The following is a 26403-nucleotide window of genomic DNA, read 5'->3' on the forward strand; positions in this document are numbered from 1 at the left end:
CGCGCTTAAATTGACAGGCTCCCGCCCATGGCACAGGACTGATGGGATTTCGGAATGCTCGATCTGTTCGCGTCACTAGCTGGAGTGTTATTTCGTTGATGACGGCGGATTGATTGGCAGGTAAGATTAGATCATTTGATTCCATTGTATTATTAGTTACGTTTATAAAGACGTTACACTTGACTAAGGACTGTTGTAGTCTAGGTCGGTCTGAGTGGTAAGGTCGTCTGGGAAGGGTTAATAATAACCTATATCCTTTTTTCATGGGGTCTATTCAGCACCTTTCATGTAAACAATTCAAGATATTGTCTTCCAGACCGCCTCTCATTCCCCGTCGTGCGAATTTATCGATGAAAGGCCGCATGACGTGCTTATTATAAGCCTACTGGATAGGGAGGATATAATATGATAGGCCATTACAGTATGTGATCTAGTACTAATAGTCTATAGCCGATATGAGCTTATGTTCATCTGTTGCGTCGATGTTTATGAGGCTATATTGTAAAAAAAAATTATCATAACAATAAGGCAAATATGACTCCATGAAAGCCACACCAATAACCGTTAGCCAGACAAGCCAAGGTGCATAGGCCATCAGGCAATTCTGACAAAAGCCAGATGGGCTGCACCATTATTTTGGTGTGTGGGCTGATCAGAAATTGACACACACACACATATTTATTAATATTCAGTACTCATTCTAGGGTTTTTCTTTATTTGTACTATTTTCTACATTGTAGAATAATAGTGAAGCCATCAAAACTATGAAATAACAAATATGGAATCATGTAGTAACCAAAAAAGTGCTAAACAAATCAAAATATATTTTATACTTGAGATTCTTAACTAGCCTCTCTTTGCCTTGATGACAGCTTTGCACACTCTTGGCAGCCTCAACCAGCTTCATGAGGTAGGCACCTGGAATGCATTTCAATTAACAGGTGTGCGTTGTTAATTGGTGCTATTTCTTTCCTTAATGCGTTTGAGCCAATCAGTTGTGTTGTGACAAGGTAGGGGTGGTAAACAGAAGATAGCTCTATTTGATAAAAGACCAAGTCCATATTATGGCAAGAACAGCTCAAATAAGAGAAGACAGTCATTATTTTAAGACATAAAGGTCAGCCAATGCAGAACTTTGAAAGTTTCATCAAGTGCAGTCGCAAAAACCAAAAAGCGCTATGATGAAACTGGCTCTCATGAGGACCACCACAGGAAAGGAAAGACCCAGAGTTATATCTGCTGCAGAGGATAAGTTCATTAGAGTTACCAGCCTCAGAAATTGCAGCCCAAATAAATGCTTCAGAGTTAAAGTAACAGACACATCTCAACATCAACTGTTCAGATGAGACTGTGTGCATCAGGCCTTCATGGTCAAATTGCTGCAAAGAAACCACTACCAAAGGACACCAATAAGATGAAGAGACTTGCTTGCGCCAAGAAACGCAAGCAATGGACATTAGACTGGTGGAAATCTATCCTTTGGTCTGATGAGTCCAAATTTGAGATTTTTGGTTCTAACCGCCGTGTCTTTGTGAGACGCAGAGTAGGTGAGGGGATGATCTCCGCATGTGTGGTTCCCATCGTGAAGCGTGGAAGTGTGATGGTCTGGGGGTGTTTTTCTGGTGAAACTGTCAGGGATTTATTTAGAATTCAAGGCACACTTGACCAGCATGGTTACCACAGCATTCTGCAGCAGTACGCCATCCCACCTGGTTTGAGCTTAGTGGGACTATCATTTGTTTTTCAAAAGGACAATGACCCAACACACCTCCAGGCTGTGTAAGGGCTATTTGACCAAGAAGGAGAGTGATGGAGTGCTGCATCAGATGACCTGGCCTTCACAATCATCCAACTTCAACCCAATTGAGATGGTTTGGGATGAGTTGGACTGCAGAGTGAAGGAAAAGCAGCCAACAAGCATATGTGGGAAATCCTTCAAGACTGTTGGAAAATAATTCCAGGTGAAGCTGGTTGAGAGAATGCCAAGAGTGTGCAAAGCTGTCATCAAGGCAAAGGATGGCTACTTTGAAGAATCTAAAATATATTAAAGTTTTTTTTTTTTTTTTTAGGACATTCAATTTACTGTTGGATGGCTACTAGCAGTGGGTATTATATTTAAGGTTAGCGATCTAGTTGATGTGTTTTAAGTTTCCACTCATGTGTTGAACTCCAAATTAATTAGCCTATGAAATTAGTGAACATAAAGATGTATGTAATTCATCTCTCTGGAGTCCTATTTTTACAGTAAAATATAGCAAGTATAGTCTAATTGTCAACCCTAACAGAATTCATGTCAATCACTGGATTAGGTTGAACAAAATAGAGAAAGACAGAGAGACCGCATTAACTGCCGTGAGATATGTGCCAAAAGCAGCCTTGGGAAAATCCCCTGCATTATCATTAACAGCAGACTCATACATTTCCACAGTGAAAACAATGTATTGAGCAAATGTCAAATTGGCTTTTTACCAAATTCCCGTACAAAAGGCCATGTATTCACCTTGCACACCCTAATTGACAAAGAACCAAATCAAAACAAAGGCAAAGTCTTCTCATGCTTTCGTTGATTTCAAAAAAGCTTTTGACTCAGTTTGGCATGAGGGTCTGCTATCCAAATGGATTTAAAGCTGTGTTTGGTGAAAAACATATCACATTATAAAATCCATGTGCACAAACAATAAGTGTGCGGTTAAAATTGGCAAAAAACACATTTTTTTCCATCGGGCTGTGGGGTGAGACAGGGATGCAGCTTGAGTCCCACCCTCTTCAACATGTATATCAACGAGGTGGGGAGGGCACTAGAATGGCCTGCAGGACCCAGCCTCACCCTACTAGAATCTGAAGTCAAATGTCTACTGTTTGCTGATGATCTGGTGCTGTCCCCAGGCCTACAGCAGCACCTAGAGCTTTTGCACAGATTCTGTCATCTATGCCATCAAAACTAACAAAATTTGACATACCAATTAGGATCTGGCTAAATATACTTCAGTTATCAGAATCAGTTATTGAACCCATTGCCCATTATGGTTGTGAGGCCTGGGGTTTGCTCACCAACCAAGAATTAACTAAAAGGGACAAATACCAAATTGAGACCTCATGCAGAATTATGCAAAAATATATTCTGTGTACAACGTAAAACACCAAAAAATTGCATGAAGAGCAGAATTAGTCCGATACCCGCTAATTGTCATAATCCAGAAAAGAGCTGTTAAATTCTACAAACACCTAAAAGGAAGCGATTCCCAAACCTTCCAGAATAAAGCCATCACCTACAGTGAGATTAACCTGGACAAGAGTCCCAAAAGCAATGCAAACACAATGCAAATAGTCCGGGTAACCATTTGGTTACCCGTTCAGGAGTCTTATGGCTTGGGGGTAAAAACTGTTGAGAAGCCTTTTTGTCCTAGACTTGGCACTCTGGTGTCGCTTGCCATGCGGTAGTAGAGAGAACAGTCTATGACTGGGGTGGCTGGGGCTTTGACAATTTTTAGGGACTTCCTCTGACACCGCCTGGTGTGGAGGTCCTGGATGTACTGCCTGGTGTAGAGGTCAATGCACAAATGTTAGTCGCTCTGGATAATGTAAATTACACTGTAACTGTGTGTCGCTATGTTAAGATGAATGCACAGATGTTAGTCGCTCTGGATAATGTAAATTACACTGTAACTGTGTGTCGCTATGTTAAGATGAAAACACAGATGTTAGTCGCTCTGGATAATGTAAATTACACTGTAACTGTGTGTGTCGCTATGTTAAGATGAATGCACAGATGTTAGTCGCTCTGGATAATGTAAATTACACTGTAACTTTGTGTGTCGCTATGTTAAGATGAAAACACAGATGTTAGTCGCTCTGGATAATGTAAATTACACTGTAACTGTGTGTGTCTTAGAACAGCCAAAGGAGGGACTGGGGGTGAAAGACAGACACAGAGAAAGAGAGAAGGCCTCTCCAAGGGGATGTTCCCTAGTGGGGGGACTGTAACCGTGGTGATGGCTGGCTGGGCGTCAGCCTGACAAACTGGACTGATAAACAATTCAGTTAGAGAGAAAAAGAGATGGGGAGGAGGCAGGAGAGGGGAGGGAGGTCGACACGCCTGGGAGGGCTACTGAATCATTATGGAATGGACTGGTTTACGAAATCTGGCAAACGAGTGCACTTTAGGGAGAAGGTGGGGAGAAGCAACCTAGCCAGGGGAGAGGAAGAGAGGGAGGGGAAGAGGGGGGAGGAAGAAAGGGAGGAAGAGAGAAGAAAGGGAGGAAGTGGGAAGAGGGAGCAAGGAGGGGGAGGGAGGGGAGGAAGAGAGGAAGCGGGGAGAGGAAGAAGGGGGAGAGGAGGAGGGGAGGAAGTGGAGAAGGGGAGGAAGTGAAGAGGGAGAGGGGAAAGGGAGGAGGGGGAAGGAGGAAGAGTGAGAGGAAGGAGGAGGGGGAAGGGAGAGAGGGAGGGAGGGGGAGGCAGAAGAGGGAGGGGAGAGAGAGGGGAGGAACAAGAGGGTGGGGGAGGAAGAGAGGGGGAGGGAGAAGGAAGAAAAGTGAGGAGGAGAAGGGAGGGGTAGAGGGGGAGGAAGAGGGGGAGGAAGAGAGAAGAAAGGGAGGAAGTGGGAAAAGGGAGCAAGGAGGGGGAGGGAGGGGAGGAAGAGAGGAAGCGGGGAGAGGAAGAAGGAGGAGGGGAGGAAGTGAAGAGGGAGAGGGGAAAGGAGGAAGAGTGAGAGGAAGGAGGAGGGGGAAGGGAGAGGAGGGAGGGGGAGGCAGAAGAGGGAGGGGAGAGAGAGGGGGAGGAACAAGAGGGTGGGGGAGGAAGAGAGGGGGAGGGAGAAGGAAGAAAAGTGAGGAGGAGAAGGTGGGGGGAAGAAGAGGGAGGTTGAAGAGAGAGGCAGAGAGGAAGAGGGAGGGGAGAGAGGGAGGGAGAGGACGAGAGGGAGAAGAGAGAGAGGGGGAGAGAGGAGTGTGGGGAGGGGAAGAGGGAGATGAAGCAGGAGGGAGAGAGGAAAAAGAAGGGGAAGAGGAAGGGAGAAGAGGGAAGAGGGGGGAGGAAGTAGAGGGTGGGGGAGGAAGAGAGGAGGGGGGAAGGAAGAAGAGCGAGGAGGAGAAGGGAGGGGGGGTCTGAAGAGAGAGGTTGAAGAGAGAGGCAGGGAGGAAGAGAGGGGGGGAAGGAAGAAGAGCGAGGAGGAGAAGGGAAGGGGCAGAAGAGAGAGGTTAAAGAGAGGCAGGGAGGGAGAGGGAGGAGAGAGGGAGGGGGAGAGAGAGAGGGAGGGAGAGGAAGAGAGGGAGGAGAGAGAGGGGAGAGGAGAGAGAGAGGGTGGGGAGAGGAAGAGAGGGAGGGGAAGAGGGAGATGAAGTGGGAGGGAGAGAGGAAAAAGAGGGGGAAGAGGAAGGGAGAAGAGGGAGGAGGGAGAAGAGGGGGGAGGAAGTAGAGGGTGGGGGAGGAAGAGAGGAGGGGGCAAGGAAGAAGAGCGAGGAGGAGAAGGGAGGGGGGGGGCAGAAGAGAGAGGTTGAAGAGAGAGGCAGGGAGGAAGAGAGGGGGGGAAGGAAGAAGAGTGAGGAGGAGAAGGGAGGGGGGGGGGCAGAAGAGAGAGGTTGAAGAGAGAGGCAGGGAGGAAGAGAGGGGGGGAAGGAAGAAGAGCGAGGAGGAGAAGGGAGGGGGGGGGGCAGAAGAGAGAGGTTGAAGAGAGAGGCAGGGAGGAAGAGAGGGGGGAAGGAAGAAGAGCGAGGAGGAGAAGGGAGGGGGCAGAAGAGAGAGGAGGGAGAGGGAGGAGAGAGAGAGGGAGGGAGAGGAAGAGAGGGAGGAGAGAGGAAGAGGGTGGAGGAGGGAGAGGAAAAAGAGGGCGGGGAGAGGAAAAAGAGGGCGGGGAGAGGAAAAAGAGGGCGGGGAGGAAGAAAGATGGAGGGAGAAGGAAGAAGAGGGACGAGGGAGAAGGAAGAAGAAGTGAGGGAGGCCTCTGACTTCATGGGGACTCCTTTAACCCTCCTCTATTCTCTCTCCCTTTCTCTCTTTCTTTAAAACCCTAATGATAGTCTTAACTCTCACTTGTTTAAAGACTTTCTTTTCATCACATGTTGTGATTTATTAGGATCCCCATTAGCCGACGCAAATAGTGACAGCTAGTCTTAGTGTGGTCCGACACAACAAGAAAGACATTAAAGATAAGCTCACATGCTTTATTTTTTTTTTGAAACCAGGTTTAAGGTTCACTTCCCTTATATAAGATAGAAGGGAGTTCCGTGCATTCGTGTATGTGTGTCACACACCATGTAGGGTGACTATTGAAGTGCATTCGTGTATGTGTGTCACACACCATGTAGGGTGACTATTGAAGTGTATGTGTGTCACACACCATGTAGGGTGACTATTGAAGTGTATGTGTGTCACACACCATGTAGGGTGACTATTGAAGTGCATTCGTGTATGTGTGTCACACACCATGTAGGGTGACTATTGAAGTGTATGTGTGTCACACACCATGTAGGGTGACTATTGAAGTGTATGTGTGTCACACACCATGTAGGGTGACTATTGAAGTGTATGTGTGTCACACACCATGTAGGGTGACTATTGAAGTGTATGTGTGTCACACACCATGTAGGGTGACTATTGAAGTGTATGTGTGTCACACACCATGTAGGGTGACTATTGAAGTGTATGTGTGTCACACACCATGTAGGGTGACTATTGAAGTGCATTTGTGTATGTGTGTCACACACCATGTAGGGTGACTATTGAAGTGTATGTGTGTCACACACCATGTAGGGTGACTATTGAAGTGCATTCGTGTATGTGTGTCACACCATGTAGGGTGACTATTGAAGTGTATGTGTGTCACACACCATGTAGGGTGACTATTGAAGTGTATGTGTGTCACACACCATGTAGGGTGACTATTGAAGTGTATGTGTGTCACACACCATGTAGGGTGACTATTGAAGTGTATGTGTGTCACACACCATGTAGGGTGACTATTGAAGTGTATGTGTGTCACACACCATGTAGGGTGACTATTGAAGTGTATGTGTGTCACACACCATGTAGGGTGACTATTGAAGTGTATGTGTGTCACACACCATGTAGGGTGACTATTGAAGTGTATGTGTGTCACACACCATGTAGGGTGACTATTGAAGTGTATGTGTGTCACACACCATGTAGGGTGACTATTGAAGCTGTTTTTATATTATTATTTGTTGTACTTTTTTACCCCGTTTTCTCCCGATATCCAATTGGTAGTTTGTCTTGTCGCTATTGCGCAATGGGACAAGGACATTCCTGCCAGCCAAACCCTCCCTTAACCCAGATGATGCTGGTCCAATTGTGCGCTGCCTCATGGGGTCTCCCTGTTGCGGCCGGCTGCGATACAGCCTGGGATCGAACCCGGGTCTGTAGTGATGCAGTGCCTTAGACCACTGCGCCACTTGGGAGGCCCTGAAGGCAGTGTTTTTGTGCGGTGTGACATGAGCTCGGTTTCCATCCAACTGGCTACACATTTTCATGCAAATATTTAAAAATCCACAAAGAAAATATGCCCATTTTCCCACCAGTGGTGTTTCCACCAAACTGACTTGTTGCAGAGACCAATCAGTGCGTGATGACGTAGTGCACACAAAATGTTCTTTATCGCTTAAGTTTTCATGTACCGAGTAAAAATCTGAAGTTTCAATGTGTTTCCATCACATTTCCAACTATACCGGTAGTTTTGTCACAAAAGCTGTTGTGTTAATAGCAAATGTGCCTTATCTGGTCTTGGCACTTGTGCTCTAGCCAACAGCTCACAGATACAGTGTGGGTAGGCTAGTCTTCATAATAAGATTATTATGGATGAGAGTGAGAATATATTTATTTGTCAAATGGCAGTCAAGCATCGATCATGTCACCAGAATAAGACCCTCAATATTTGTTGGAAAGGAGCATCAAGCTCATCACCTTGCACTTTCACCACCATTGAAAGTTCATGAGTTATTTCATCTGAGGCCTCATAAACTGCATGGTTTCCTGAGTTGTAGTGGGAGGACCATACACCATATCGTTGCGTAACTCCAAGTTTACTTGGATATGATGGTTTTTATATCAATATTTGCGCTTAAAGTCATTTCCACCACCATGTCTCGCATAATTAATTTTACAGACACAAAAAAATCCCACCGTGTTGAACGAACAAATTATCTGTCCTGATTTCTTTTTTCTCTGTGACTTTACTCTCATAAAAACTGTGGATGGAAACGTGGTTATTGTGAGTTGGTTAGTGTGAGTGTGATGTTGTGAGGAGCATGTGGACACAGTTTAGTGGCAACAATATCCTCCGTAAGAAAGACAGGCTTTATGAACCTTGTTCCTTATCTACATCACTGTTCTACTTCTGAGTTGTTTCTCTCTCTCTCTCTCTCTCTCTCTCTCTCTCTGCCTCCCCCTCTCTCTCTCTCTCTCTCTGCCTCCCCCTCTCTCTCTCTCTCTCTCTCTGCCTCCCCCTCTCTCTCTCTCTCTCTCTGCCTCTCTGCCTCTCTCTCTCTCTCTCTCTCTCTCTCTCTCCTCTCTCTCTCTCTCTCTCTCTCTCTCTCTCTCTCTCTCTCCTCTCTCCTCTCTCCTCTCTCTCCTCTCTCTCCTCTCTCTCTCTCTCCTCTCTCTCTCTCTGCCTCTCTGCCTCTCTCTCTGCCTCTCTCTCTCTGCCTCTCTGCCTCTCTCTCTGCCTCTCTCTCTGCCTCTCTCTCTCTCTCTCTCTATCCTCTCTCTCTCCTCTCTCTCCTCTCTCTCTCTCCTCTCTCTCTCTCTCTCCTCTCTCTCTCTCCTCTCTCTCTCTCCTCTCTCTCCTCTCTCCTCTCTCTCTCTCCTCTCTCTCTCTCTCTCCCCTCTCTCTCTCTCCCCTCTCTCTCTCTCTCTCTCTCTCTCTCTGCCTATCTCTCTGCCATCTGGTTTAAGCCACAGGAAGGATTTCCACCATCATGCAGAAGGTAAAACACACAAACATACAGGGCCTTCAGAAAGTATTCACACCCCTTGACCTTTTCCACATTTTGTTGTGTTACCTGAAGGTATTGTGTGTAGGCCAGTGACACAAAATCTCAATGGCCTACACACAATACCTCTTAACGTCAAAGTAGAATTTTTACAAGTTAATTAATAATGAAAAGCTGAAATGTCTTGAGTCAATAAGTATCCAACCACTTTTTTATGGAAAGTCTAAATACGTTCAGGAGTAAACATGAGAATAACATAATAAGTTGCATGGACTCACTCTGTGTGCAATAATAGTGTTTATCATGATTTTTGAATGACTACCTCATCTCTGTACCCCACACATACACTCATCTGTAAGGTCCCTCAGTCGAGCAGTGAATATCAAACACAGATTCAACCATAAAGACCAGAGAGGTTTTCAAATTCCTCACAAATGAGGGCACCTATTGGTAGATGGGTAAACATTTTAAAAAGCAGACATTGAATATCCCTTTGAGCAAGGTGAAGTTATTAATTACACTTTGGATGGTGTATCAATACACCCAGTCACTACAAAGAGACAGGCGTCCTTCCTAAGTCAGTTGCCGGAGAGGAAGGCCAATGGTGACTTTAAAACAGATTTGAATGGCTGTGATAGGAGAAAACTGAGGATGGATCAACAACATTGTAGTTACTCCACAAAACTAACCTAATTGACAGAGTGAAAAGAAGAAAGCTTGTACAGAATAAAAATATTCCAAAACATGTAATACAGCAAAAAATACTGGGTACCACCCTCCATATTTTCAAGCATGGTGGTAGCTGCATCATGTTATGGGTATGCTTGTAATCATTAAGGACTGGGAGTTTTTCAGAATAAAAAAGAGCTAAGCACATGCAAAATCCTAGAGAGAAAATCAAGTGCACCTATAAGCTTACTGCTGGCCAATCAGATAGCTTGGATGTGTATGTGGAGCATGCTTGCTTGTGATTCACCACAGACTGTGCTATTCTGTAGGTGGAGAGACCAGATCTCATGACCTACCAACCTCACCTCACCTACTCACCACTAGATGCAGTGCGTACGCCCCGTAGAGAGGTACACACACAATTCATGTTACAGTAAGTAACTCATAAAGGCTGTTTAGGAAGAGAATTGTGATGTGACTGCGTTCTCCTCTTCCATCCCCAGAGATCCCTCTCTCCTCCCTCCATCTATCCTCCTCCCTCTCCTGAGGTAAGACACTTCTTCAGACCTCTCTCCTTTCCTGATCTCCCCTGTCTCCCCCTCCCTTTATTTCTCTGTGTTGCGCTGTGTAGGTGTTTCTCTTCATCCAGTTACCCAGCAGCACTAACTCTCTCTCTATTCTCTCTCTCAGCTGAAGGTGTGTAGGGAGGATGGAGGGTCTCCAGGCGGCTCCACAATGCAGCTCCGAAAGACATCCATTCCCCTACAGCAGCATTTCCACAGGCCAGGTACACACACATGCACGTATGCACACACAAACACACACACACGTGCACCAACACACACACACACATACTTTTCTAATTATGTGTTTTATTTCAGATAATGGTGCCAACATCTACATGAAGCTGCCTAATTTTAAACAGGGTACTGTATATTTGTGTGTGGGTTTGGCTTTGAGACTTTGAGATTTGTGTAAGCCTGTGTGTGTGTGTGTGTAATTCTTTCTCTCCCTGTCTGTAGAGGTCAGCAAGCAGAAGGTGATGGGCAGCATTATCCAGTCATCTAAGTTCCCAGCAGCTCAGAAACCAGACCCCAACCTGCCCTCAAAGATAGAGACAGAGTACTGGCCCTGTCCTCCCTCACTGGCTGCTATGGGTAAGATACACGCACCCACATACATGTTTGTTTTACTATCCTTGTGGGGACCAGACAATTGATTCCTATTCAAAATCATATTTTTCCTAAAAATAATAACTTATAACCCTTAACCTATACCTAACCCCAAACACCTAACCCTATGGAATGAGTTTACCACCCCTGATTTATACTCAGTTGTTACTCACACAGTTTTCAAGATTCTGCCCTCAATGCATAGTCTCCAATAAAGTAACATCCTATGATGCTCCTCACCACCACATATCTGTCAGGTGGGGTGGGGTGTGTGTTATCCCTGAGTAATACCTGTGTGATTAATTCAAACCAAGTACTGCTGCAAAACCTGTTGATAAAAGTTGTGTTTTGCATTTAATGCTTTGAAGGTGGTGATTAGAACGTTTTCCTGCTGATTTTGTCTGACCCCAGTGATGAGAGTATGGGCACAACTGCAAAAATCACTGGAGACTCACATCTCCCTCACTAGATTTAAGCACCAGCTGTCAGAGCAGCTCACAGATCACTACACCTGAACATAGCCCATCTGTAAACAGGCCATCCAACTACCTCATCCCCATACTGTATGTATTTATTTATCTTGCCTCTTTGCATCACTACTTGCACATTCATCTTCTGCACATCTACCATTCCAGTGTTTAACCGTTCCGCTAGTGGAACCCCTCGACAACATTCCGCTGAAAAGTCAGCTCTTGAAATTCAAAAATATTTTTTTGAAATATGTAACGTTCACACATTAACAAGTCCAATACAGCAAATGAAAGATAAACCTCTTGTTAATCTACCCATCGTGTCCGATTTCAAAAAGGCTTTACAGCGAAAGCACAACATATTAGGTCAGAGCCAAGTCACAAAAACACACAGCCATTTTTCCAGCCAAAGATAGAAGTCACAAAAAGAAGAAATATAGATACAATGAATCACTAACCTTTGATGATCTTCATCAGATCACACTCATAGGACTTCATGTTACACAATACATATATGTTTTGTTCGATAATGTGCATATTTATATCCAAAAATCCCAGGCAACATTGGCGCGTTACGTGCAGCAATGTTTTGATTCCAAAACATCTGGTGATTTTGCAGATAGCCACATCAAATCCCAGAAATACTCATAATTAAACATTGATAAAAGATACAAGTGTTATTCACAGAATTAAAGATAAACCTCCCCTTAATGCAACCGCTGTGTCAGATTTTTTTTAACTTTACGGAAAAAGCATAATCTGAGTACGGCGCTCAGAGCCCAATCCAGCAAAAGAAATATCCACCATGTTGGAGTCAACAGAAGTTAGAAATATTCACTTACCTTTGATGATCTTCATCAGAATGCACTTCCATGAATCCCAGTTCGACAATAAATGACTGATTTGTTCCATAAAGTTCCATAAAGTCCATCATTTATGTTCAAATAGCCACTTGTTGTTAGCGTGTTCAGCCCAGTAATCCATCTTCATGAGGCGCGAGCACTACGTCCAGACAAAAACTTTAAAAGTTCTGTTACATGTCGTAGAAACATGTCAAACGATGTATGGAATCAATCTTTAGGATGTTTTTAACATAAAACTTCAATAATGTTCCAATTCAATAATGTTCCAACAGGAGAATTCCATTGTCTGTAGAAAAGCTCTGGAACGAGAGCTAACTCTGTCGGGACCGCGCGTCACGAGCCTGAGACACTCTGCCAGACACCTGACTCATTCAGCTCCCATTCCCCCCTCCTTTATAGCAGAAGCCTGAAACAAGTTTCTAAAGGCGGTTGACATCTCGTGGAAGCCTTAGGAAGTGCAACTTCACACCACAGACACTGTGTATTCGGTAGGCCAAGCTTTGAAAAACTACAAACCTCAGATTTCCCACTTCCTGGTTGGATTTTTCTCAGGTTTTCGCCTGCCATATGAGTTCTGTTATACTCACAGACATCATTCAAACTTTTTTAGAAACTTCTGAGTGTTTTCTATCCAATACTACTAATAATATGCATATATTAGCATCTGGGACCGAGTAGGAGGCAGTTTACTCTGGGCACGCATTTCATCCAAAAGTGAAAATGCTGCCCCCTATCCCAAACAGGTTTTAATTGCTATATTGTAATTACTTTGCCACCATGGCCTATTTATTGCCTTAACTTACCTCATTTGCACTCACTGTATATAGACTTTTCTTCTTTCTACTGTATTATTGACTGTATGTTTGTTTATTCCATGTGTAACTGTGTTGTTGTATATGTTGAACTGCTGTGCTTTATCTTGGCCAGGTCGCAGTTGTAAATGAGAACTTGTTCTCAACTACCTTACCTGGTTAAATAAAGATGGAATAAATAAAAATATATATTTAAACAAATTGGCCTGCATGGCTAATAATATATGCCATGAACTTTACAGTTTGTAGCAGGCCTATGATATTTTCATCCTTAGGAAGAAGCAGGCTTCCGGGTCATTTAGATGACCTCTTTCTGCACATTGTTTTTCCTATTTAGCTGTGAGTGATTGTCAGAGACGTGAAAGCAATTTACTGTATGTTAAAAAGTCATGTCCGTATAAGCTTATTTCTTGTAACAACCATCATACATTGTTCCTAAACTGTCATGGTCAAAACATATTGATACAACATTAGCTAAGATAGAGAGAAGTCTGTCCATAATAAAGCGCTACTCTACCTTCTTCACAACACTATCTACAAGGCAGGTTCTACAGGCTCTAGTTTTATCGCACCTGGACTACTGTTCAGTCGTGTGGTCAGGTGCCACAAAGAGTGACTTAGGAAAATTGCAATTGGCTCCGAACAGGACAGCATGGCTGGCCCTTGGATATACATAGAGAGCTAACATTAATAATATGCATGTCAATCTCTCCTGGCTCAAATTGGAGGAGAGATTGACTTCATCACTACCTGTATTTGTGAGAGGTTTTGACATGTTGAACGCGCCGAGCTGTCTGTTTAAACGACTAGCACACAGCTCAGACACCCATGCATACCCCACAAGACATGCCACCAGAGGTCTCTTCACGGTCCCCAAGTCCAGAACAGACTATGGGAGGTGCACAGTATTACATAGAGCCACGACTACATGGAACTCTATTCCACATCCGGTAACAGTAGAATCAGATTTTTATTTATTTATAAAAATGCACCTTATGGAACAGCGGGGACTGAGAAGCAACACAAACATATGCATACACATACACGATAACATACGCACTATACACACACGTACACATGGATTTTGTGTTGTAGATATGTGGTAGTGGAGTAGAGGCCTGAAGGCACACACTTAGTGTGTTGTGAAATCTGTTATGAATGTATTGTAATGATTTTAAAATTAAACTGATTTTAATTTTGCCCGGACCCCAAGAAGAGAAGCAGATGCCTTGGCAGCAGCTAATGGGGACCCATAAAAAATACAAATACATTGTGAATGTCCATAAATTGTCTTAACTCCTAACCCTAATTCTAGCCATAATTGTAAACCTGGGCGGTATGGAGTGTTGCAATGTCGTTTTTCGTCACAAAAGGGACGGAGCCTTGTAATACGGACGGAGCCTTTGTACTACCTGAAAATTGAGAGACGCCTTATCATTCCTTTCGCAGCCGTTGTGGCAGTGTTGTCGCTTGGTTCCTTGATCTGATCTATAGGCTATTCATCAGTGTAGTAGTAATCTCACCCCAAAAGGTATTTTGTATACAAGTAATAACCAGTGATTCCAGGCTAGTGTGAAATGGTAGAACCTGTTGTAGCCAGCTAGCTAGCCATGTGCTTTTTTTCTCTGTGACCAAAACATGATTTTCTATTTTTTTCTGATATCAGAATGAATACACAAGCAGCATATCAAACTGGGATAATGTTTTAGGTTACACCGGCATAAATTTGCAAACATTTCTAAAAACCAGTTTTTGCTTTGTCATTATGGGGTATTATGTGTAGATTGATGAGGGGAAAAAACTGTAATACATTTTAGAATAAGGCTGTAATGTAACAAAATGTGGAAAAAGTCAAGGGGTCTGAATACTTCCCGAAGGCACTGTATAAGTATATTTGCCAGGGCATATTTTTTAAATTATAAATCAGATTTATTTCACATGATACATTATACAGTGCCATGGTTAAACACTCATTTCACGCCACTTTGAAACCAAAGTTACTTTTTCATAGCAGGTTAGGAGAACTTACGGAGCAGGTTAGTAGAATTAACGTATCCGGTTAGGATAATTAACGTAGCAGGTTAGGAGACTGAGGTTAGGAAAAGGGTTAGGGTTAGCAAAAATGCTCTTCTAACCTGCTACGAAAATCCCTTTTTATCGAAGTGGCATGAAAAGAGTGTCCCAGCTAGCTTGCTGTGTTTTTAGCCAGGCTAATCTAGAGGCAAAAGAAACGCACACATATTTAGGCGAGGTGCTGGCTAGCGGAGTAGAACACTTTAATAATTAAAAGAGAGCCACACACTCTAGGAGCTCAGATGCAATAATTTAATAACCAAGGTTTCGACAGACAAGCTGTCTTCATCAGGTTATAGCCAGGCTGTCAGCTAGCTACTACTAGCAAGGGAAGGCGGCAACACTTCACAAAATGAAATAACAGAAATAAAAAACTTTGCTATCGCCCCCTTATGAATGGGAGTGGGACTGGTGAGAATATCATGCTACCAAAAGATGTCTGCTGTTCCAAAATTCCCACTCCACGCACATGAACGGAGTGAAGCTTGTAGTAAGTAGCCTTAAGCCTCAAATAGCCTTTTTCCTTGTGGGGTCCAGCGAAATGTCCCCACAAATTTCCTTGAGTTACCATCCTTGTGAGGACTTCCGGTCCCTACAAGGATAGAAAAACCAAACACACACACACACACACACACACACACACACACACACACACACACGTGATTGGATAGGTAGAAGTAGTGTGTGGTCTGACCTCTCCTGTTGTTGCCACAGAGATCGAGTGGAGGAAGAGGAAGGAGGAAGAGGAAGAGGGGAAGGATGAGTTTGAAGTCCTGACTAGTGACGCCAAGACACTACAGGAGCAGGAGCTCCACAAGGTAACTCTTGACATGGATTCCTTATTCGTAATGTATTACATAAGTGCTTATTCAGTATATACAGTATATTATCATAGGAAGTTTTACCGTCTTCACTAATCAATATTTATCGATTGATGGTGTGCATGGGTGTGTTTGTGTGTGTGGCGTGTGTGCCAGATCAAGTCTAACCTGGGCAGGCTGATCCTGAAGGAGGAGAAGGAGGAGCAGGAGAAGGCTCTACTTGACATTGGCCGCAGGAAGACGCAGTCACTGCCAGACAGAACACACATGCACACAAGTAAGTTACAGTCCATTGTGTGTGTCTGTGTGTGTGTGTGTGTGTGTGTGTGTGTGTGTGTGTGTGTGCTAGAACCTGATTCTGATTGGTTGCTCTGATGTCTTCAGGTTTCTCCTTGAAGGTGCCCTCCAGCTCAGGTCTGACCAGGGTGAGTGTACAGTGTGTTTGCATGTGTTGCAGTAAGTGTGTGCGTGAGGATTTATATGTGTTTACCTCTGTGCAGATGCAGTCTGCAGAGTTCACTACAGAGGGAAATCAGGGCAAAACAGGTAGGCTACATTTATCATGTATTATAAAAACAGTTGTAGTAGTGAAGTAGGACCTACACAATCAGTTTCACCAAATTACGATTTTGTGTCACTGGTCACATACAATACCCCATAATGTCTACCTCATCTCTGTACCCCACACATATAATTATTTGTAAGGACCCTCAGTCAAACAGTGAATTCATAACAAAAATTCAACCACAAAGACCAGAGAGGTTTTCCAATGCCTCGCAAAGAAGAGCACCTATGGTAAGACTTGAAAATGGCTGTCTAGCAATGATCAACAACCAACTTGACAGCGCATGAAGAATTGTATAAATTATAATTATTGATTGATTCACAAAATTTGTCATTATGGAGTATTGTGTGTAGATGGGTAAAAAAATCAATTTAATCCATTTTGAATTCAGGCTGAAACAACAAAATGCACACACAGTGCATTCGGAAAGTATTCAGACCCCTTGACTTTTTCCACATTTTGTTATGTTACAGCCTTATTCTAAAATGTATTAAATAAAATATTTTCCTAATCCAATCTATACACAATACCCCATAATGACAAAGTGAAAACAAGTTTTTAGAAAATGTTGCTAATTTATAAAAAATATAAAACCTTGTCTTATGTATGTAAGTATTCAAACCCTTTGCTATGAGACTGTAAATTGAGCTCAGGTGCATCCTGTTTCTATTGGTCATCCTTGATGTTTCTACAACTTGATTGGAGTCCACCTGTGGTAAATTCAATTGATTGGACATGATTTGGAAAGTCACACACCTGTTTATATAAGGTCCCACAGTTGAAAGTGCATGTCAGACCAAACCCCAAGCCATGAGGTCGAAGGAATTGTCCGTAGAAATCCAAGACAGGACTGTGTTGAGGCATAGATCTAGGGAAGGGTACCAAAACATTTATGCAGCATTGAAGGTCCCCAAGAATACAGTGGCCTCATCATTCTTAAATGGAAGATGTTTGGAACCACCAAGACTTTTCCTAGAGCTGGCCGCTCGGCCAAACTGAGCAATCGGGGGAGAAGGGCCTTGGTCAGGAAGATAACGAAGAACTCTTAATGGTCAATGACAGAGCTCCAGAGTTCCTCTGTGGAGATGGGAGAACCTTCCAGAAGGACAACCATCTCTGCAGTACTCCAAAAATCAGGCCTTTATGGTAGAGTGGCCAGACAGAAGCCACTTCTCAGTCAAATGCACACATAGCCTGCTTGGAGTTTGCCAAAAGTCACCCAAAAGAAACAAGATTATCTGGTCTGATGAAACCAAGATTGAACTCTATGGCCTGAATGCAAAGTGTCACTGCTTTAGGAAACCTGGCACCATCTCTACGGTTAAGCGGGGTGGTGGCGTTTTTCAGCGGCGGGACTGGGAGACTAGTCAGGATCAAGGAAAAGATGAACAGAGCAAAGTACAGAGATATCCTTGATGAAAACCTGCTCCACAGTGCTCAGGACCTCAGAATGGGGCAATGGTTCACCTTCCAACAAGACCATGACCCTAAGCACACAGCCAAGACAATGCAGGAGTGGCTTCGGGACCAGTCTCTGAATGTCCTTGAGTGGCCCAGCCAGAGGCTGGACTTGAACCCGATTGAAAATCTCTGGAGAGACCTGAAAATAGCTGTGCAGCGGCTCGCCCTATCCAACCTGATAGAGCTTGAGAGGACCTGCAGAGAAGAATGGGAGAAACTCCCCAAATACAGGTGTGCCAAACTTGTAGCGTCATACCCAAGAAGACTCGAGGCTGTAATCGCTGAGGTGCTTCAACAAAGTACTGAATAAAGGGGCGGCAGGTAGCCTAGTGGTTAGAGCGTTGGACTAGTAACCGAAAGGTTGCAAGATCAAATCCCCGAGCTGACAAGGTAAACATCTGTTGTTCTGCCCCTGAACAAGGCAGTTAACCCACATTTTAATCAATTTTAGAATAACGCAACAAAATGTGGAAAAAGTCAAGGGTTCTGAATATTTTCTGAATGCACTGCATATATACAGTACCAGTCAAAAGTTTGGACACACCTACTCATTCAAGTGTTTTCTTTATTTTTACAATTTTCTACATTGTAGAATGATAGTGAAGACATTAAAACTATGAATTAACACATAAGGAATCATGTAGTAACCAAAAAGTGTTAAACAAATCAAAATATATTTTATATTTGAGATTCTTCAAAGTAGCCACCCTTTGCCTTGATGACAGCTTTGCACACTCTTGGCATTCTCTCAACCAGCTTCATGAGGAATGCTTTTCCAACAGTCTTGAAGGACTTCCCACATATGTTGAGCGCTTGTTGGCTGCTTTTCCTTCACTCTGCAGTCCAAACCATCTCAATTGGGTTGAGAACAGGTGATTGTGGAGGCCAGGTCATATGATGCATCACTCTCCTTCTTGGTCAAATAGCCCTTACACAGCCTGGAGATGTGTTTTGGCTCATTGTCCTGTTGAAAAACAAATGGTAGACGCAAAATAAACGCGAACTAGATGGAATGGCGTATCGCTGCTGAATGCTATAGTAGCCATGCTGGTTAAGTGTGCCTTGATTTCTAAATAAATCACGACAGTGTCACCAGCAAAGCACCCCCACACCATCACACCTCCTCCTCCTTTCTTCACAAGGTAGCAACAACACATGCTGAGATCATCCGTTCACCTACTCTGTGTCTCACAAAGACATGGCGGTTGGAACCAAAAATCTCTGAATTTGGACTCATCAGACTAAAGGACAGATTTCCACCGGTCTAATGTCCATTGCTCGTGTTTCTTTGCCTAAGCAAGAGTCTTCTTTTTATTGGTGTCCTTATGTTGTGATTTATTTGCAGCAATTCGACCATGAAGGCCTGATTCACGCAGTCACCTCTGAACAGTTGATGTTGAGATCTGTCTGTTACTTGAACTCTGTGAAGCATTTATTTGGAGTTAACTCTAATGAACGTATCCTCTGTAGCAGAGGTAACTTTGGGTCTTCCTTTCTTGTGGCGGTCCTCATGAGAGCCAGTTTCATCATAGCGCTTTTTGGTTTTTGCGACTGCACCTGAAGAGACTTTCAAAGTTCTTGAAATGTTCCATATTGACTGAACTTTTGACCCACTGGGATGTCTTAAAGTAATGATGGACTGTTGTTTCTCTTTGCTTATTTGAGCTGTTCTTGCCATAATATGGACTTGGTCTTTTACCAAATCGGTCTATCTTCTGTATACCACCCCTACCTTGTCACAACACAGCTGATTGGCTCAAACACATTAAGAAGGAAAGAAATTCCACAAATTAACTTTGAACAAGGCACACCTGTTAATTTAAATGTATTCCAGGTGACTACCTCATGAAGCTGGTTGAGAGAATGCCAAACGTGTGCAAAGCTGTCATCAAGGCAAAGAGTGGCTACTTTGAAGAATCTCAAATATAAAATATATTTTGCTTTAACACTTTTTTTTGGTTTACTACATGATTCCATATGTGTTATTTCAGTTTGTCTTCACTATTGTTCTACAATGTAGAAAATAGTCAAAATAAAGAAAAACCCTAGAATGAGTTGGTGTGTCAACTTTTGACTGGTTCTGTATATACACACAGTGGCCAGTTGCCTCCAGAACAGCCTAAATTCTGTGGGTAATGGATTCTACAAGGTGTGGCGTTCAAATGATGCTCAGTTGGTATTAAGGGACCTAACGTGTGTCAGGAAAACATTCCCCACACCATTACACCACCGCCACCAGCCTGTTCTGTTGACACCAGGCAGGATGGGGCCATGGACTCATTTTGCTTACGCCAAATCCTGACTCTGCCATCAGAATGTTTTTCCACTCCTTAATTGTCCAGTGAAGGTGATCGCGTGCCCACTGGAGACGCTTCTTCTTGTTTTTAGCTTATAGGAGTAAAACCTGGTGTGGTCGTCAGCTGCAGGAGCCCATCTGTGACAAGGAATGAGGAGTTGTGTACTGTGTCATTATTTGCCCCAATGCCTGTATGCCTGCTTTATATAGCAAGCTACAGCCATGTAACTCACTGTCTGTAGGAGCAAACTATTTTCATGAACAGGGTGGTGTACCTAATAAACTGGCCACTGAGTGTATATTAAAGTGTATATCTACAGCCTTTTATATGTTGAATATAAGTATGTAATTATCTTCTTTTCTCTTGTCTCTCCCTGTTGTGTTGTGCAGCTGAACAGGTAAGGGTGTTGTTATGCCAGGATTTATTCTGATCAGCACCAGATCTGCTTTAATATCTAATTGAGCCCACATCTGTAGCCTTGACATGCGATCTCCACGAAAGCGATAACATTGCCTTTTTAAAAGCTGTGTTGTCTACAAGCGTGGTCAGGCTGAATCCCGGCCTTATTTTCATACCGACTCTTCCCTCTGCTCAAGTCATATCTATCTACCTCCAACGCATTTGGATTACACAAACGGTGTGTGTGTGTGTGTGTGTGTGTGTGTGTGTGTGTGTGTGTGTGTGTGTGTGTGTGTCTAGAAAGGAGAGGCACCGCGGGAAAGGATGGACAGAGGAAAGTCACTGCCAAGTATGCTGGAACAGAAGGTGAGCACTGGTGAATACGCACCACGCATTCATGCACACAGGCAAAAATATATATAAAGACCCAGCCAGAACTGTGTGTTCTCCTCAGATCTACCCATATGAAATGCTCATAGTCACACATAGAGGGCGCTGCAATCTGCCGCCAGGCGTGGACCGTACCAGACTGGAGGTGTGTGTGCGTGTACATATGTGTGTTATTACTCAAATGTACAGTCGAAGTCAGAAGTTTACATACACTTAGGTTGGAGTAATTAAAACTTGTTTTCAACCACTCCACACATTTCTTGTTAACGAACTATAATTTTGGCAAGTGGGTTAGGACATCTACTTTGTGCATGACACAAGTAACCTTTCCAACAATTGTTTGCAATTCACTGTATCACAATTCCAGTGGGTCAGAAGTTTACATACACTAAGTTGACTGTGCCTTTAAACAGCTTGGAAAATTACAGAAAATGATGTCATGGCTTTAGAAGCTTCTGATAGGCTTATTGACTCATTTGAGTCAATTGGAGGTGTACCTGTGGATGTATTTCAAGGTACCACGTTCATCTGTACAAACAATAGTACGCAAGTATAAACCATGGGACCATGCAGCCGTCATACTGCTCAGGAAGGAGACATGTTCTGTCTCCTAGAGATGAACGTACTTTGGAAGCTTGTGGAAAGCTACCCACAATGTTAAACAATTTAAGGCAATGCTACCGAATACTAATTGAGTGTATGTAAACTTCTGACTCACTGGGAATGTGATGAAAGAAATAAAAGCTGAAATAAATCACTCTCTACTATTATTCTGACATTTCACATTCTTAAAATAAAGTGGTGATCCTATCTGACCTAAGACAGGGACTTTTTACTAGGATTAAATATCAGTAATTGTGAAAAACTGAGTTTAAAAATGAATTTGGCTAAGGTGTATGTAAACTTCCGACTTCAACTATATGTGTGTATCTGTGTGTTTGCCTATGTGTTACTAAGCGTGTGCGTCTTTCTCCTCAGAGACACCTGTCTCCTGAGGACTTTGAGCGTCTGTTCGGAATGCCCATCGCCGAGTTCGACCGTCTGTCACTATGGAAACGAAATCATTTGAAAAAGAATGTTCAACTTTTCTAGCAGAAAGTGACCTCATCCTTCACAGAAAACAGGAACCGCTCCACTGCCTAACGAAGAATACCCCACAACACCAAACTATCACACCCTAACTAACCATAAAAATATCACATCCTAACTAGTCCTATATCACTGTAGCCATATTCTACCTGTATGTTCCCGTCGTATCCTCTAGGGCTCTATTCAATCAGATCCGCTTTTGACGACATCTGCATAGAGGTCGTTTTGGAGGTGTCAGAGGTAGAAGAACTGCACGAGAGCTGTCAAATCCACAAGCGCCTCCTGGCATTCTACCTAAAGCGACATTGCCATTGGTTGCACAGAGTTGCATTAAGAGAAATACCATGTAGCCTTGTTTACAAGTTGGAACACTGGAATGTGAGATGTAATCTACACCTCCATTAGGATGATAGAAACCATCATTTAGTTTAGTGATTTTCAATTTGAGCGTCATAATTTCTATATGGCCTACATTCTGATGGGTGCGGCTGCGTGACATTGATCAAGAGCAGCTGATCACGTTTTGACAGCTCCAACTTAGTTACACCTCTAAAACATCAGCTATGCGAGGGTCTGCTGTCGCCGGTTAATGCTGGATCTGATTGAATCTGGGCCCTAGTCTCACTGGCTTTGATATAGAGCATCAGTACAGAGACAAGCCTGACCCAAGTCTTACCCCTAATCCTAACCGACCTGATCATAAGCATTGAGAATAGTATCTACTGCCTCCCCACCACATACACACACACACACACATAGATGTACATACTGCGCACACACTATCTAGCCACACAATAATTATCACTGCTTTTAATACACTTAGAAATGTGAAAATGTTATAATTTTCATAGTAAATCTACAGTGCATTTGGTAAGTATTCAGACCTTCTCTTTTTTCCACATTGTTACGTTACAGCCCTATTCTTAAATGGATTTAAAAAAACATATGTTTACATACAGTGGGGAGAACAAGGATTTGATACACTGACGATTTTGCAGGTTTTCCTACTTACAAAGCATGCAGAGGTCTGTCATTTTTATCATAGGTACACTTCAACTGTGAGAGACGGAATCTAAAACAAAAGTCCAGATAATCACATTGTATGATTTTTAAGTAATTAATTTGCATTTTATTGCATGATATAAGTGTTTGATACATCAGAAAAGCAGAACTTAATATTTGGTACAGAAACCTTTGTTTGCAATTACAGAGATCATACGTTTCCTGTAGTTCTTGACCAGGTTTGCACACACTGCAGCAGGGATTTTGGCCCACTCCCCCATACAGACCTTCTCCAGATCCTTCAGGTTTTGGGGCTGTCGCTGGGCAATACGGACTTTCAGCTCCCTCCAAAGATTTTCTATTGGGTTCAGGTCTGGAGACTGGCTAGGTCACTCCAGGACCTTGAGATGCTTCTTACGGAGCCACTCCTTAGTTGCCCTGGCTGTGTGTTTCGGGTCGTTGTCATGCTGGAAGACCCAGCCACGACCTATCTTCAATGCTCTTACTGAGGGAAGGAGGTTGTTGGCCAAGATCTCGCGATACATGGCCCCATCCATCCTCCCCTCAATACGGTGCAGTCATCCTGTCCACTTTGCAGAAAAGCATCCCCAAAGAATGATGTTTCCACCTCCATGCTTCACAGTTGGGATGGTGTTCTTGGGGTTGTACTCATCCTTCTACTTCCTCCAAACACGGCGAGTGGAGTTTAGACCAAAATGCTATATTTTTGTCTCATCAGACCACATGACCTTCTCCCATTCCTCCTCTGGATCATCCAGATGGTCATTGGCAAACTTCAGACGGGCCTGGACATGCACTGGCTTGAGCAGGGGGACCTTGCGTGCGCTGCAGGATTTTAATCCATGACGGCGTAGTGTGTTACTAATGGTTTTCTTTGAGACTGTGGTCCCAGCTCTCTTCAGATCATTGACCAGGTCCTGCCGTGTAGTTCTGGGCTGATCCCTCACCTTCCTCATGATCATTGCTGCCCCACGAGGTGAGATCTTGCATGGAGACCCAGACCAAGGGTGATTGACCGTCATGTTGAACTTCTTCCATTTTCTAATAATTGCGCCAACAGTTGTTGCCTTCTCACCAAGCTGCTTGCCTATTGTCCTGTAGCCCATCCCAGCCTTCTGCAGGTCTACAATTTTATCCCTGAAGTCCTTACACAGATCCCTGGTCTTGGCCATTGTGGAGAGGTTGGAGTCTGTTTGATTGAGTGTGTGGACAGGTGTATTTTATACAGGCAACGAGTTCAAACAGGTGCAGTTAATACAGGTAATGAGTGGAGAAGAGGAGGGCTTCTTAAAGAAAAACTAACAGGTCTGTGAGAGCCGGAATTCTTACTGGTTGGTAGGTGATCAAATACTTATGTCATGCAAGAAAATGCTAATTAATTACTTAAAAATCATACAATGTGATTTTCTGGATTTTAGATTCCGTCTCTCACAGTTGAAGTGTACCTATGATAAAAATGACAGACCTCTACATGCTTTGTAAGTAGGGAAACCTGCAAAATCGGCAGTGTATCAAATACTTGTTCTCCCCACTGTAAGTATTCAGACCCTTTACTCAGTGTTTTGTTGAAGCACCTTTGGCAGTGATTATAGCCTTGAGTCTTCTTGGGTATGACACAACAAGCTTGGCACACCTGTATTTGGGGAGTTTCTCCCATTCTTCTCTGCAGATCCTCTCAAGTTCTTGTCAGGTTGAATGCACAGCTATTTTCAGGTCTCTCCAGAGATGTTCAATCGGTTTCAAGTCCAGGCTCTGGCTTTGCTACTCAAGGACATTCAGAGACTGGTCCCGAAGCCACTCCTGCATTGTCTTCGCTGTGTGCTTATGGTCGTTGTCCTGTTGGAAGGTGGACCTTTGCCCCAGTATGAGGCGCTGAACACTCTGGAGCAAGTTTTCATCAAGGATCTCTCTGTACTTTGCTCTGTTCATCTTTCTCTTGACCTTGACTAGTCTCCCAGTCCCTGCCGCTGAAAAACATCCCCACAGCATGATACTGCCACCACCATGCTTCACTGTTGGGATGGTATTGGCCAGGAGATGAGCAGTTCCTGGTTTCCTCCAGACGTGTTACTTGGCATTGAGGCCAAATAATTGGTTTCATCAGACCAGAGAATCTTGTTTCTCCTGGTCAGAGTCTTTTAGGTGCCTTTTGGCAAACTCCAAGTGGGCTGTCATGTGCCTTTTACTGAGGAGTGGCTTCTGTCTGGCCACTCTACCATATTGGCCTGATTGGTGGAGTGCTGCAGAGATGGTTGTCCTTTTGGAAGGTTCTCCCATTTCCACAGAGGAACTCTGGAGCTCTGTCAGTGACCATCGGGTTCTTGGTCACCTCCCTGACCAAGGCCCTTCTCCTCTGATTACTCAGTATGTCCGGGAGGCCAGCTCTAGGAAGAGTGGTGGTAGTTCCAAACTTCTTCCATTTAAGAATGATGGAGGCCACTGTGTTCTTGGGAACCTTTAATGCTGCAGATGTTTTGGTACCCTTCCCCAGATCTGTGCCTCAACACAATCCTGTCTCGGAGCTCCACGGACAATTTCTTCGACCTCATGGCTTGGTTTTTGCTCTGACATGCACCGTCAACTGTGGGACCTTATATAGACAGGTGTGTGCCTTTCCAAATCATATCCAATCAATTGAATTTACCACAGGTGGACTCCAATAAAGTTGTAGAAACATCTCAAGTAAAATCAATGGAAACAGGATGCACCTGAGCTCAATTTTGGGTCTCATAGCAAATGGTGTAAATAAGGTATTTCTGTTTTTAATTTTTAATAAATTGGCAACATTTCTAAAAACCTGATTTTGCTTTGTCGTTATGGGGTATTGTGTGTAGATTGAGTGGGAAAAACAATTTAATAAGGCTGTAATGTAACAAAATGTGGAGAAAGTTGAGGGGTCTGAATACTTTCCGAATGCACTGTGTGTTCAAACTTCACATTATCACTGTGATTTGTTTTTACATGATTGATCGACCATGGTTCATGTTTTATAGAAATGTTGTTGTGTATTAGTAGCTTTTTATTCACGTTAATATATTTCCTGGTGTGAACCCATGACTGAGGTTGACAAATATTATTGTATTAATCTGAAAATGATTCTCTCAAAACAGAACAGCGATATTTTCGTGGTTATTCTCAAATCAGAAACAGGCTCTAAGATCGTAGAAAAGATTCTGAGACCAGTAGGACATTCCTGGCATGAAGAACATCAGAAATGATTACCATTCTAAATCCCACCCAGAACAAGACCCGTAATCCCTACCTCCCAAACCTAGTGTATATGCTGAATTTGGAAAATGAATAAAATAAGTGTTGTATTATTTGTTTTAATTACATTTAACATATGACAACAAATCT

At 43.4% G+C, this 26403-nt stretch overlaps 1 protein-coding gene across 1 annotated transcript; it reads left to right on the plus strand.

Annotated features, from left to right (window-relative positions):
* LOC110537106 (dematin) lies at positions 1-26366 on the plus strand. Its single transcript, XM_021622883.3, has 15 exons — positions 1-120; positions 8911-8936; positions 9941-10021; positions 10115-10159; positions 10302-10398; positions 10493-10537; positions 10634-10768; positions 15716-15819; positions 15979-16099; positions 16207-16247; positions 16323-16368; positions 20535-20542; positions 20845-20910; positions 20999-21079; positions 21913-26366. Exons 2-15 carry the CDS (start codon positions 8928-8930, stop codon positions 22024-22026), a joined length of 993 nt encoding a protein of 330 aa, XP_021478558.2. The 5' UTR covers positions 1-120; positions 8911-8927; the 3' UTR covers positions 22027-26366.
* The last annotated feature ends 37 nt before the right edge of the window (positions 26367-26403 follow it).

The sequence above is a fragment of the Oncorhynchus mykiss genome, chromosome 12, assembly GCF_057628025.1.
Source record: "Oncorhynchus mykiss isolate SJ-2025 chromosome 12, ASM5762802v1, whole genome shotgun sequence".
Classification (NCBI taxonomy): domain Eukaryota; kingdom Metazoa; phylum Chordata; class Actinopteri; order Salmoniformes; family Salmonidae; genus Oncorhynchus; species Oncorhynchus mykiss.

Excerpts from the sequence above, each read along its gene's own strand:
- LOC110537106 (XM_021622883.3), top strand. Across the intron at positions 10,399-10,492 it reads GCAGCATTTCCACAGGCCAG|ATAATGGTGCCAACATCTAC; the intron begins GTACACACACAT and ends GTTTTATTTCAG. Across the intron at positions 21,080-21,912 it reads TGGACCGTACCAGACTGGAG|AGACACCTGTCTCCTGAGGA; the intron begins GTGTGTGTGCGT and ends CTTTCTCCTCAG.